Raw genomic sequence first — 15,044 nt, 5'->3', positions numbered from 1 at the left:
ATGATGTTACAGACTTTATATTAATAACGTTACATGAATCTAAAAAAAACTCTCAAGAACCGGGGTTATTATAGTTCACTTAAACTGAAACTAAAATGAAAAAAAAAGTTGCTTGAAATAAATGTTAACTCAAATAATATATAAAACCTTTATTTCAGGCAACACTTCTCATATTTAATTTAGTCTAACATTATATACTAAAATAGCTAAAACTGAAATAAAAATGAATGAAAACAATATAGATATGCATTTAAAAAATCCAAAAACTAATAAAAATGACACGCACAACAAAATAACACTAACTAAAATGAAAATGAACTGAAAATATAAAAATAAAAAACCGATTCAATCAATGAAAAAATAAATAAATAACTATTTTAATAAAAGAAAAAGAAACCTATTATTTTATTTTATTTTGCAATGTGACGTTTCATGACAGTTAAGCAGTTCTTCCTCAAAGATCAAAATAAAATCTTACGTAGTACTTAAAATAATATCCCTTTCTAATTACTGTGACGTGAAATGTATTTAAATATTTAAATAGTTTAAATGATTAACATTGCTATTGCAGTCATTGCAGTATTTGTTGTACCCAGTGGCGTATCGTGGGGTTTCAGTCAGGGCCTTCAGTAAGCAACTGTAAACTACATGTACACATCTTACACATCTCTGTTACAGCTAACGCAGCCAATATGCATATAAATGCACACATTATGCCGCACACAGGCTCTCAACAACAATGACGGCTGATCAGCAATTTCAACAGTAGGCTAGATTAGTGTGGGTTAAATGCAGAGTAAATTTCCCCACATGGTCAGTTAAAGTAATCCACCAATACACGGGTCACTATGCACATTCACGTCACTCTAAAATGACGACGCGCCCAAAGCAGCAAAACTGTACAAATGCTTGACATCCACACACCACACCACAGTATTATCAACGCACCACGTACACCTCCATAACAATGTGCATGAGACAATACTCATCAAATAATAACGCACTCACCTGTCACTTGTAAATAAAGTCCATGGGTCTGTCATTCCATGACCCTTTACTCGTATTAAAAAGTAAACACGGTCAACAAAATAACTTTTGCTCGGTGCTAGCTGCACTCATCCTTGCAATCTTTGAAATGGCGCATAAAAACTTTGCTGGCCTTTTGTTAACAAATTCAGTTTGGGTGTTGGTCTTCCTTTCTCAGTTATTCTCTTTTGTCTGCAAAAGAGTGCCTTGAAAAGGAGTTTTTAGTAGATCGGCAACAAGATCTGGTGTAGGCGCCGGCTGTCATTTTCTTTTAGTTTACTTTCACTTTCGTTCCTTGGAAATCCCTGATTAAAGAGGCGGTCTAATGCTGGGGGTAGCACTGGGCACATAGCTAGACCCAGAGGGCGGGCTGTCATTGAACGTCAAAATTTGATTGGCTGATGATACGGTCACTAATGCTCGTAACAAATCAGATGTGACATCTTTCAAGAAAAGGGTAGCACTATCTGTAGTGCTCGCCGCAGACTTTTTTTATGTAGGATATTCCAGTTCAATCTCAACTAAACTAATCGTAGGCAATTTAGTGGACTTTACACAAATGAAAATGATGCCTAAATAGATACCTAAAAACATTTTTCACACAATTTAATTTTTTATAGGGCCAGCAGAGAAGGCCCTGCTTCCCCTGACGGCCCACCACTGGTTGTACCGGTTTGATTTATTTATTTAAATTTTTTTTTTGAAAACTGCTATATAACTGTCATGATTCTGTAAAATGTAGTTAATTTGACAATTTGCATTGTCACTACTTTCATTTAGTTACTATCAAACACTGCTGTACTTGCATCAAATCTTCCTTAAATATACTGCTGATTAGTTTCACAGCACAGTATTTTTCTTTCACGTCTTGTTTAAATGAGGCTTTGGTTCATGTCGTTTACACATGTAAACTATAAATCATGACGTGTATCATTACTGTACAGCAGCTGATGTGAGTCACTTCACCAGGCCATTATCAATCATCATCAGTTATCATTTTGGACGGTCCGGAACTGACCACACTGTTAGTATGTTATAATTAAAGCGATGAGCAACTAACAGAAGGAAAACATACCCTCACATTCCCATATAAAGCTCCATTAGATATTAATGCCTGTTTTTCCAGCAGGATTTCAGCAGAGTTTTTTTTTTTTTTTTATGGTCTTCATTCTTGTGTGCATGCATATTCTGTTTAATAAACCAACCAACAGCCAAAGTTTGCATATGTTTTTTATTGGTTTGTTTGTTTGAAGATCTGGAGCAGAACATTTACTAATAGCTAAGTACTAATTTAACATCTTCAAACTGCACACACACACATGCAGTTCATTATTTTAGTCTTTGTTTTCACACTCTCTGCTTTTCACTGTTTTGAATTAGGAGCTTCACAGTTTGATGGTACATTTATTAAAGGAATAATTCATCCAAAAACAGAAAATCTGTCAATTTTGACTCTTGGGTTATGCTGTTATTTTTCCATATTCCATATTTTTCTGTGGAAAACAAAAGTGGAGTTTTCAAATGTTTTTTGAAACGCTTCATGCGGATCTTTAACGTGCATTTAACAATATTTCATAGTAACCACAAGAACAAAAAACATCATCAAAGTACTATATTAAGCATGCATTATATTGACGTGATATGAGTCTTTGTGACGACAACATGCCATTTTTCAAGATTATCACTTTTTCACAGAATAACTTTTTTATATTAGAAATATTCCCAGACTTAAAAAGTAACTCAAAAGTAACTTAAAGCATTACGTTCCATAAAAAGTAAATAAGTAACATAATTAGTTACTTTTTTATGGAGTAACGCAACATTGTAATGCATTACTTTTAAAAGTAACTTTCCCCAACACTGTATATATCACACAGCTCTAGTATACATGGTGTCCAGGAATGTGAATCTGTTCAGTTTGAGTAAAGCTCTTCAGACTGTAACGAGTGTTTGTGTGTGTGCAGGTTGTTTTGAGTGCTGTATTAAATGTCTGGGCGGCGTGCCGTATGCGTCTCTGGTGGCCACCATCCTGTGCTTCTCCGGCGTGGCGCTCTTCTGCGGCTGCGGACACGTCGCTCTGACAGGAACCCTCACCATCCTGGAGAACCACTTCTCCAAGATCACCGCAGACCACGCCATGCTGACCGACATGTGAGTGAGGAGGAACCTGGGAAATCACTGTCAAAATTCTGAAATATTATTACAAATTGAACTGTTTCCTATGTGAATATCTGTTAAAATGTAATTTATTTCTGTAATCTGCAGCTGTATTTTCAGCATCATTACTCCAGTCTTCACTGTCACATGATCTTCAGAAATCATTATAATATACTGATTTACTGATCAACAAACATTTCTGATTATTATCAATGTTGAAAACATTGTGCTGCTGAATTTTTTTGTGTGGAAACTGAGACATTTTATTTTTCAGGATTCACAGATGAATAGAAAGTTCAAAAGAAAAGCATTTATTTGAAATTGTAATAATATTTCACAATACTGTATTTTAATCTTTGTAATGTATTTATATCTTTGGTGAGCAGATGAGACTTTTAAAAACATTACAAAATCTTAATTATTCCAAACTTTTGACTGGTTGTGTATATATTTTAAATTATACTTTCATATATACAAATATACAACACCATTGCTTATATATTTGTATTTAATGTCTTGCATTAAATGTCCATTTTCTTTTATAGAGTTATGACAATATATAAGTCACTTCCTCTTAAAAATGAATATCAATAAAAACATAACTGTACAGTATGCCTGTACTTATGTAGAAGTACTTAATTTTTAAATAATTTTTTTCACATTGCTGTAATGAGAATATATATATATTTTTTCACATTACAGTAATGAGAATTTGGAGGGAAATGTGCATAATTGTCATGAAATTTCTAAATTTTAGAACCATTAAGCAAAATATAATTTAGTTTATTTTGTATTTTTTATGTTTTTTTTGTTTGTTTTGGACGTTAAAGACATTTTATTAAGGATTCATCTGTTGGATTTTTGTAAATGCATGCTGTCAACAGAAGACGGTCTTACAGATGATAAAGACATGAATTTAATTAAAGCCTCATAGGAAGACATTAGATGCTGTTTAATGGATTTATGTTGATTCCTAGTATCTTAATTTATATCACTGTAGATTTTCCAGGAAATCATGCACTGAATTGAATGCATTTTCTTAAAGTTTATCTGGTCATTTGACATCCACTGATTCACAGTTTATTTTATCTGTCTGAGCTCCAGATTAGTCTCTTAAAATGAGAAGACTCACCTGTTATGAGTAATTCTGGCCAGTAGTTTTGTGTTCCGTTAAATCTGCTCACATCTGTTGATGATATCTCAGTGCTTCACATTTGTTCTGTTCTCCATCTCGAGACTTTAATTAAAGTCACATGCAGTGATGAGATGTTCTCAAACAATGCTGAGTCTTCAGGGCAGAGGTTAATGGCAGAATCACCTTGCACTAACACACACACACACACACACACACACACACACACGTTGGTTTTTGTGGTTTATGGGGACTCTCCATAGGCGTAATGGTTTTTATACTGAACAAACTGTGTGTGCTATTGCCCTACACCAACCCTACACCTAAACTTAGCCCTCACAGGAGTCTTTGTGCATTTTTAGATTTTCAAAAAAACACCATTTAGTATGTTTTTTTTTTTTTCTTTAAGCCTTTTGAATTACGGGGACATAGGCAGTGTCCTCATAAACCACCTTCATATTGTAATACCTCTGTCATACCCATGTCATTATACAAATTTGTGTCCTCATAAACCACATAAACATGCACACACACACTGGTGATTTCACTAAGAAGATGCTCCAGATGGTCTGAATGGACGGAAACTAAACACACAGAAGCAGTAACATCTGTGAAATCTCCTCGTCTCTTCTGCAGAATCCAGCTCATGCAGTACGTCATCTACGGCATCGCCTCCTTCTTCTTCCTCTATGGCATCATTCTGCTCGCCGAGGGGTTTTACACCACCAGCGCCGTCAAAGAGCTCCACAGCGAGTTCAAGACCACCGTCTGCGGACGCTGCATCAGCGGGATGGTACGAAACCCCCTGCAGATATACTGATTAATAATACAATCAAATAAATATAATAAAAAAGAATGAATAACAATAAAAGTATATATATTTAATACTAAACCAAAAATAAAATTTATCAAAATAAAAAAATAAAAAATTTATTACATAAAACGGTAAAATAAATTTAAAAATGAAAGCAAATAAGTAATGTAATTAATATAATGCTATATATATAATAAAAATAACTTGAATCAAATAATTAGATCAATGTCTGAGACACACATATATATAAAATTTATCTAATTTTTTATTTGTTTTTATTTTGTACTATTTTATATATACATAAATATATAAAATTAACTTTTATATTGTACAAAAATAAATTAGATAAAAATAGATTTTGAAAATATTTTAAAGTAGTCAAATTACTTAATAAAATTAATTTAAAAGTGTAAATAATATAAAATAAATAATATAAAAAAAAAATTAAAAAAAAAAAAAAAAAAAAAAAAATATATATATATATATATATATATATATATATATATATATATATATATATATACACACACATACATACACGCACGCACACGAATACATAGTCATGGCCAAAAATATCGGCACCCTTGGTAAATATGATCAAAGAAGACTGTGAACATTAATCTGCATTGTTAATCCTTTTGATCTTTTATTTAAAAAATTCATAAACTAATCTTTCATTGGATAATAAGAATTTAAAATGGGGGGGGGGTATCATTATGAAATGTTTTTCTTAAATACACGTTGGACACAATTATTGGCACCCCTAGAAATCCTTGAGTAAAATTTCTCTGAAGTATATTCCCATTCATATTCAAAATTTTGAGCACTCCAGGGTGATTATGAACATGAAATTATCCAGCCATGGCTTCCTGTTTCACAGAAATATAAATAGGAGGGAAAACAAAGCCCAAATTCCCTTAATCATCCATCACAATGAGAAAAACCAAAGAGTATATTTCTGATGTGCAGCAAAAGATAATTGAGCTTCACAAAGTAGAAAGTGGCTTTAAGAAAAGAGCTAGAACGGTGAAAATTCCCATTTCCACCATCAGGGCAATAATTAAGAATTTCCAATCAACAGAAAATGTTACGAATCTGTCTGGAAGAGGACGTGTCTATATTGTCCTAATGCACGGCGAGGAGGAGAGTTTGAGTGGCTAAAGACTCAAGGACCACAGCTGGAGAATTGTAGAAAAAGGTTGAGTTTCGGGGTCAGAAAACCTTTTAAAAAAATGGTCAAACGGCACCTACATCAGCACATGTTGTTTGGGAGGGCTTCAAGAAAAATTCTCCTCACTCATCCAAAAACAATCTCCAGCATATTCAGTTATCAGACACGACTGGAACTTCAAATGGGACTGGCTTCTATGGTCAGATGAAACTAAAAAATGAGCTTTTTAGCAGCAAACACTCAAGATGGGTTTGGTGAACACAGAGATAAAAAGTACCCCATGTGTACAATGAAATATACTGCTGTATTTTTGATGTTGTGGGCCTATATTTCTGCTGGAGGTCCTGGACATCTTGTTCAGACACATGGCATCATGGATTCTATCCAATACCAACAGTTAAAAAAAATCAATAAGTGACTGACTCTGTTAGAAATCTTATAATGGGCCATGTTTGGATCTTCCAACCGCACAAAAATGGGTCACTCATCAGGCATTATAGGATTTCAAATTCAAAATCAAATTTAGAGCTGTTAAACTGGCAAATGGAGGTTTCAAAAAGTATTGAATAAAAGGGTGCCGTTAATTGTGGCCAATGTGTATTCGAGAAAAACATCTATTTCATAATGATATTTCCACCCATTTTAAATTCTTATCCAATGAATGGTTAGATTTTTGTGATAAAAAAAATAATTTAAATAAAATTTTCACACAATTTCAATAAAATACAATATTTAAATATAATATAAAAATGCACTTTTATATCATACCAAAATAAATTAGATATATAAAAATAGATATAGAAAATAATTAAAATAGTCAAATTACTAAATAAAAGGAATTTAAAAATGTAAATACTGTAAAATAAGTTATAAAAAATAAAATATATCAAAATAAATGTCAAAATAAAAACAAATATGTAACTATTTGAGATGATAGGTGCCGTTGCTAAAACTGTTGAAACATCTCTCTCTCAGTTCGTGTTCCTGACGTATATCCTGGGAATCGCCTGGCTCGGGGTTTTCGGCTTCTCAGCGGTTCCTGTGTTTCTTTTCTATAATATGTGGTCGACCTGCGCTGCCATGCGCTCACCGATGGCTAACCTGACCTCCATCGACAGTATCTGCGTGGATGTGCGGCAGTACGGTACTAGACCCTGAATATGACATAATGAAGCATTCCCTGCGAATCAAACCCTTAACTGCACTATAAACGCTGTTGATGAGGATTTGAGTTGTGATTGTTAAAGTTGTTTGTATGTCGATGCAGGTATTATTCCGTGGAACGCAACACCAGGCAAAGCTTGCGGCTCAACGCTAGGTGATATTTGCAACACCAGCGAGGTACGAAAACACATCTGTCACATGCTAGTTTATTGACAGCAGTGGATATATGTGATAAACAGTGGATATACAGTGCCCTCCAAAAGTATTGGAACAGTAAAGACAAAATTGCTCTGTTGGCTGTGGAGTCAAGACATTTACAAATATGATTAAAAGATGAATATGAGACAAAACTACAGAATGTCACATTTTATTATTGGGCGATTCAACACAGATGTTTTACCAGCTAAGAAGTTCAGCACTTTTAGAGTTTCATCCCTCTATCTGATGAGAGCATAAGTATTGGAGCAGTTGCCTCTCAGGTCTTTCTAAGTGATCAGCTGTGTCCTGTTGCATTAATTCTTCAGATATTAAAATTACTTTACTTTATTAAAATTACCATTACTTCTATATTCTGAATCTTGCATTCGATGATGACACACACAAACCAGGATGAAGATGAGTGAGCTGACTTTGAGAGAAAAGCAAGCAATTTGGATGCTAAAAGAAAAGAGGAAGTCAATTAGAGCTCTAGCAAAAACAAAGGGCATGGAGAAATCAAGAGTTTGGAAACCACCAGCAACCAACAACGACCTGATCTACTGATAAAACAACAGAAGTTGATGACAGTCAAATCATAAAAGCTGTGAAAATGAATCCTAAAAGACATGTCTGTAAAATCACCAACAACTTCCAGAAAGCTGGGGTGATGCTCTGACAATCTACTGTCCTCAGGAGACTTTGACACAGAATTACAGATGCTACACAGCAAGATGCAAACCTCTGACCAGCACCAAAAATAGAAAGACAAGATTAGAGTTTGCAAAAAAGCACAAAGGTGAGCCAGAAGAGTTTTGGAACTGTGTTTATGAACCGATGAGACAAAGATGAACCTTTATCTAAGTGATGGGAAAGCAAAAATGTGGAGAAAAAAGGGAACTGCAATGATCTCAAGCATACAGCCTCATCTGTAAAGCATGGTGGAGGTGGTGTCATGGCATGGGCATGCATGGCTGCCTCTCATGTCTATGGGTCACAGACTCACTGCTGTGATTGTGCTCAAGGGATCTGCAACTAAATAATAGCTTTTAATCTTTTATATGTCCCAATACTTATGCTCACATCAATGAGTGGGATGAACTCTAAAAGTGCTGTTCTTTTTATTTGGTAAAACATGTATGTGTTGAAACGGCTAATAATAAAATGTGACATTCTGTAGTTTTGTCTCATATTCATCTTTTAATCATATTTGCAAATGTCTTGACTCCACAGCCAACAGAGCAATTTTGTCTTTACTGTTCCAATACTTATGGAGGGCACTGTACATAATTATAGTTCTACCTGCCTTATCATTCATTTGAATAAATAATAATAATAATTATTCATATTAATATTTTTTATTATATTAACAATATTAATATTGTTATTTTACAAATATTATGCTTTTCACCATTAATTGTATTTGCTAGGAAATGTTTATATTTATTTTGTTAGTTCTTTTTAAATTTATTAAATATTTAATAATTATTTTTTTTTAAATGGCTTGCTTTTTCCTCAATTTTATTTGCAATGTATTTTTTTTGTTCATTTGGTTAGTTGTTTTTAAATTTATTTATTTATTAATTTATTTTTTTACAATTTTGTTGCTTTTCATTATACATTTTATTTGTAATTTGTGTATTTTAGTTTTAATCATTTTTTTTATTTAGTATTATTTAATTTATTTTTTTGTTTAATTTATTTAATGATTATTTAATAATTTATTATTTTATTTTTTACAATTATATTTTTCACAATTGTATTTGCAACACCAGTGAGTTATGAAAACACATTAGTCATACTCTCACTGGTTTATTTGTCGTGCAGCAGTGGATATAAATGATTCCCATTTGTCTGTTGCAGTTCTATCTGTCTTATCATCTGTATATCGTCGCCTGTGCCGGAGCCGGGGCGACAGTCATTGCTCTGGTAAGCGGATGTTTGTTTTATGGTCAGATATATGGGGTGTTTGTTCCTCTTCCTCCTCTTTTTATCCCTTCATCCCCAGCACCATCTACTGCAAACCATGTGCTTTAAGCCCCTGATCTATGGTAGATTTGTGATGACGTCCCAGCAGTTCACCTGAGATGACTTGATTTTGTTCTGCCAAATGCATGCATGTACATAACTGAAAAATCAGCTAGTGGGACGTCAGCCATAGAAGCTCAATTTCTAGTCACATACTTTACTGATACCTGAAGGGAAATTTAGACTTATTGTATCTACAAAAAACAAGACATTGCAGCTTAAGACAAAGGATTCAACACAACATCACTAGTTCAGTCCAGTTATAATCAATAAAGCTGTCAGTACTGGAAGCATCTGGTGTCACACCATCAGCTGATGGATGGCCTGTTTCTTTATTGACACTACCAACCACGCTAGTGAATTTTATTTAAAATGTTTTTGTTTTTTCATTTTATTTAAGTTTATAAAAATAATTTTTAATAGTAATTAAATAGTATTTTTATTTTACGAATATCATGTTTTTAACTGTAATACTATAATATATAATATATGTAACTATAATATATACTAAATTATATTAAAATAATATACACACTAAATATTTGATTTGTAATGTTTTTATTTCATTATTTCTTTATTTAATATCAGATAATTAAAAAATAATATCATGATATTCATTATAAATGTTATTTTAAATTTTAATTTAATTTTAATATTTTCAAAATGTAATTTCATAATTTTTATTTTAAATTAAATTTTTTCTCATTTTATTTGTAGTGTTTATTGTTTTATATTTGTAATGTTGTATTTGTGTTGTATTTTTATTTAATATTATTGTATAATTATTTGATTTATTTATTTTTATATTTTTACAAAATCATGCTTTTCACCCCCAAAAATGTACTGTTTATTTAATTTTATAATTAATTATTTAAATTAATTATTTTTTCTTTATGTAATTTATTAAATAATTAAGTTGTTCATTTTATATATATATATATATATATATATATATATATATATATATATATATATATATATATATATATACATATATATATATATACATGTGTATATATGTATATATGTATATGTGTATATATATGTATATTTTAGAAATATGGTTATTTTCACTATAACTTTAATTTTTTATGTAATTTTATTATCTATTCTATAAATTTAAATAACTCCTGGCTATTAAGTCAAAGCAGCTTGTGATGTTTCTGGTCTTTGATCGACTAATTTAAATATTTTTTCTGAAGTGTGTATATTTATTTGCAGCTATTCTAAAAACCCATGCAAAGTCAGTTTTAATACTAATGGGTTTCAGTTGAAAATGGCATTTTAATTCACTGTATTACAGCCGATTGGTCATCAGACGCTCCCAGTGTTGACAGTGTTAGCAAATGAATTTCAGGACTTATTTCATCTGCAGTTTCTTTAATTTGGCGTCTGATTTTTGTGCTTTCTCTTCCACCAGCTCATCTACATGATGGCTACCACGTATAACTTTGCTGTTTTGAAGTTTAAGAGTCGAGAGGACTGCTGCACTAAATTTTAACGCAGTTGCATGAAAGTGCCTAGAATGAGCAGCCACTGACAATATGGACTAAAATAATAGAAACGAGAACAAACGAGAGAAACCTTTCATTGCCTTGACATGTAATGTGTAAATATAGGACTGTACACAGATGTAGCGCTTGGACGCCGGAGCTGCCGTGTCTGTAAACATGATCATGTTGTTATCCAGACTTTGCCTTCGTTTCTGCAACCGCTAGAAAACATTCATTTGAAGCCTAACACTAAGTCTCTTTAAATTCCTCCTACAATCTTTGTCTAAAGTATTAAAGCTAAAGAACAGCTGCACAGCTCAACAGAGAAAAGTATTTTTCCCATTAATTTTCTCAATAGAAATGCTGGAAAATTCTGATCATGAAATGCGATTCAAAGACTGATATGCGTGCACACAAACACATACATACACCACTGGTCAAAAGTTAATTACGTTGCATATTAGAAGAAATCATTTATTATCAGTTATAATTAATCAATGTTATAAACAGTAGTGCTGCTGAATATTTTTGTGGAAACTGATGCATTTTATTTTTCAGGATTCACAGATCAATAGAAAGTTCAGAAGAACAGGATTTATTTAAAATAGAAATCTTTTGTAACATTTTGTCACTTTTGATCAATTTAATGTCATTGGATTAATTTTTTTTTTTTTGTATTACTTCAAACATTTGAAAGTTAGTGTATCACATTTTCCAAAAAATATTGTGCAGCACAACTGTGTTCAACATTGATAATAATCAGAAATGTTTGTTGAGCAGCAAATCAGCATATTATTATGATTTCTGAAGAACATGTGACACTGAAGACTGATCAAATCTGATTTTCAGCATCATTACTCCACAGAAATAAATGACATTTTTACAGATATTCACATAGAAAACATATTTTATACTGCATAAATATGTCAACATTTTTACAGTATTTTTGATCAAATAAAAGCGGCATTGCTGAGCAGAAGATGCTTCTTTAAAAAACATTTAAAAAAAAAAATCACAATTATTCCAGTCGTTTGACTGGTGCTGTATAAAAAAAAATATGAAATGATTTCTGATTTAATTATTGTCTTTTCAGTAATTTAAGCAAATAACTTACAAACATCTAAAAACACATCTGCTATGAACTCTGAGGTTTAATGTCTTTATGGAGAAAATGTGATTTTCCTTCTAGAATCTGTTTTATTTTTTGGGGGGCGGGGTCTATATTTTTTCTAAAGGCCTAATTTTTCTGACTTTTGCCAATTGTGCCAGTGAGCCTTCCAGTGTTTTCATGGTGTTTTCTTCCTTCAGACCTGTTTACAGTTTTCAGTGTTGTTTTTATCATTTCTACTCATTTGTTTGAAGCAGTATTATGAAGATCGCTGGTATTTTTAATCTTTGTGAACTATTAAAAACAGACTTGCTAGATGTCAGTGTACAGCTTCACAACTAACCTAGTTCTTTTGTTTGCATAAATATGATTTGAATAATATGTTTTACGGTACTGTTATTTTAAACACAGACCTTTCACTGTCAACAGAGTGAGAAAAACAGCATAAAAACAAGTAAATAATTCTTAAAACATAAATATTGAGTTGCATTGTCTGTACGATCAGATTTCATTCAAAACTGCATTTATATTATCAGAACGCAATACAGCAGGTCCTTTCATGTTTTATTATAGGCTTTGCTCATAACAATGTCTGCTTTACTATTAATACATAAACTAAATCATCTGTCAGTAGGAACGACCTATGTGTGATTTGATCATTAATAAAACATTACATAAACATGATAATCGAGAAGATTGTGGTTAGTGATCAGAAGCGCATGGGTTTGTGCCGAACACTTGATTATATGACTGTTCATTTTGAAAGGCAATAGATGCATTCATTTACAGATTTTTTACAGTAATTTAACCAGCTAAAAACCTGGCCTTTTAAAATCACGCTAACGTTCAAAGATCCTATGAAACTTCTATTAAAATCTAGGTAGTTTCTGGTTGCCAAGACATGCAAAAACATGCATTTACCTGCATTTCACAGTGGCTTTAAATGTGACTAATACAGGCAGGATTTAAAGGTGTTAAAAGAACAATTCACCTAAAAATGAAAATGTGCTGAAGATGTGCTCATCCTCAGGTGATCCAAGATTAGTTTGAGTTTGTTTCTTCATCAGGTTTGTAGAAATGTGTCTCTGCATCAGTGTCTCAGCAATGGATGCTCTGCAGTGAATGGGTGCCGTCAGAATGAGAGTCCAAACATCTGATAAAAACATCACAATAATCAGTTAACATCTGGAGAAGACAAAAGCTGTGTGGTTGTAAAAAATACAAATAAAATTACTTGTGGATTATTGTGATGTTTTTATCAGCTGTTTGGACTCTCATTCTGACGGCACCCATTCACTGCAGGGTGAGACACTGATGCAATGCTACATTTCTACAAACCTGATGAAGAAACAAACTCATCCTAATCTTGGATGTCCTGAGGATGAGCACAGTTTCAGTATATTTTCATTTTTGGGTGAATTAATAAGGGCAAGATCTTTAATGTTTTTTATTCTGGACGTGATGCTGCCTGTATCACAGGTTCACATGTGAATGTGCCTGTTATTTTACACCCAGATCCAGCATTATTGATTTAGCAATCAGATTGCATGCTTCATCTCACGTGATTGATTTAATATTCCTCTGGGATTGTGGTGCCTGTAGATTTTTTTCTTTATAAAAATAAACCTACTTTGTGTACAAGTGATCCTCAGTGGTGTTTATTGAGCGTTCGTTTGGGGTTTCAGTTTGTGTCATGCTGCGTGTTTTTCATACTAACCCTCATTTCAAGCTTTGCTTTGCCTCCCGTTCCCTCGCACCCCAGCGTCCTGTGCATATGAATGTGTTTTCAATATGTATTCATGTTCATTCGTTTGTAGTTGTTTGCATACTAAAGGAATAGTCTGGCTAGTAATGAACATTTACTCACTCTCATGTTGTTAAAAAGCCTGTGCTGTTATTATTGACTGTGCTGCAAGACAAAAGGAGCTCTTTTCCGTTCACAGTGAGCACAGATAGTGCATAACCAATTCAGTTTCAGCCTTATTGCTCAAAACATCATATGACCTCAGAAGACATGGAATGTAATCTGCAAGTCATATGTGCAACTGTTATGATACTTTTTTGTTTTTGGATTCAAGAGATTTATTATTTTATTTGTAGCAAGGCCATTTACATTTTTAAATTCACTCCAAAAACCCTGTGAATATTAAATTAATACATCTACAAAACTATTTTTTTGTTTTTTATCACAAACTATATGATCGCACAGCTCTTTATTATAAAGTTGGATACGCATGAACCAGATTTAACAAATTAAAAACATAAAAAAACACCTTTAGCTGAATTGAAATAAAATATTAAAAAATTTATTTTATTTAGCTAGTTGCCAAGGCAACATTGCCCATTTTCATTTAGTTTAAATTGAACTAAAATTAAAACACAAATATAAAAAAATAAATCAAAATAAATACTAGAAAAACAAATAAATATTATTAAAAACTCTATTTAACTATATTTTAACTCCAAAAAAGAGAAAACAAATAAGTGACAAAAACACAACAAAATTACTGAAACTTTAAAAAAAAAAAATTTTTATTTCTTTTATTTCTAGTTTTTTATTGTTATTTTAGTTGAACTATTATGTATTATTATTATATATAATAGTTATTATAGTTAACTAAAACCATAAAATATTTTGTTTCTTGAAATAAAATAATTTTTAGGTAAAATGAAGTTAAATAAAAGTTATACAATTAAAGTTTAAAAGCTAAAAAGAAATGTTTCACCATTTAGTAAAAAAAAAAAAAAAAAAAAAA

General features: G+C 32.0%; 1 protein-coding gene across 2 annotated transcripts in view; it reads left to right on the top strand.

The window, feature by feature from the left end:
* LOC306876173 (neuronal membrane glycoprotein M6-b) overlaps positions 1 to 15,044 on the top strand; it is a 43,274-nt gene that overhangs the window by 25,112 nt on the left and 3,118 nt on the right. The window contains exons 2-7 of one of the 2 annotated variants that reach the window (XM_079427161.1): positions 2,991 to 3,177; positions 4,952 to 5,108; positions 7,276 to 7,444; positions 7,568 to 7,641; positions 9,523 to 9,588; positions 11,108 to 12,964. In XM_079427161.1, coding sequence (XP_079283287.1) covers positions 2,991 to 3,177; positions 4,952 to 5,108; positions 7,276 to 7,444; positions 7,568 to 7,641; positions 9,523 to 9,588; positions 11,108 to 11,188 — 734 coding nt within the window. In that variant the 3' untranslated portion in view covers positions 11,189 to 12,964. Of the gene's footprint in view, positions 1 to 2,990; positions 3,178 to 4,951; positions 5,109 to 7,275; positions 7,445 to 7,567; positions 7,642 to 9,522; positions 9,589 to 11,107; positions 12,965 to 15,044 lie in introns of those variants that run through there. The other variant, XM_079427160.1, reaches the window with a different exon arrangement.

Source organism: Barbus barbus, assembly GCF_936440315.1.
Source record: "Barbus barbus genome assembly, chromosome: 10".
In the NCBI taxonomy this organism is placed as follows: domain Eukaryota; kingdom Metazoa; phylum Chordata; class Actinopteri; order Cypriniformes; family Cyprinidae; genus Barbus; species Barbus barbus.
Note: the sequence above shows the minus strand (reverse complement) of the source record. Positions and strands in the feature narration are given on the sequence as shown.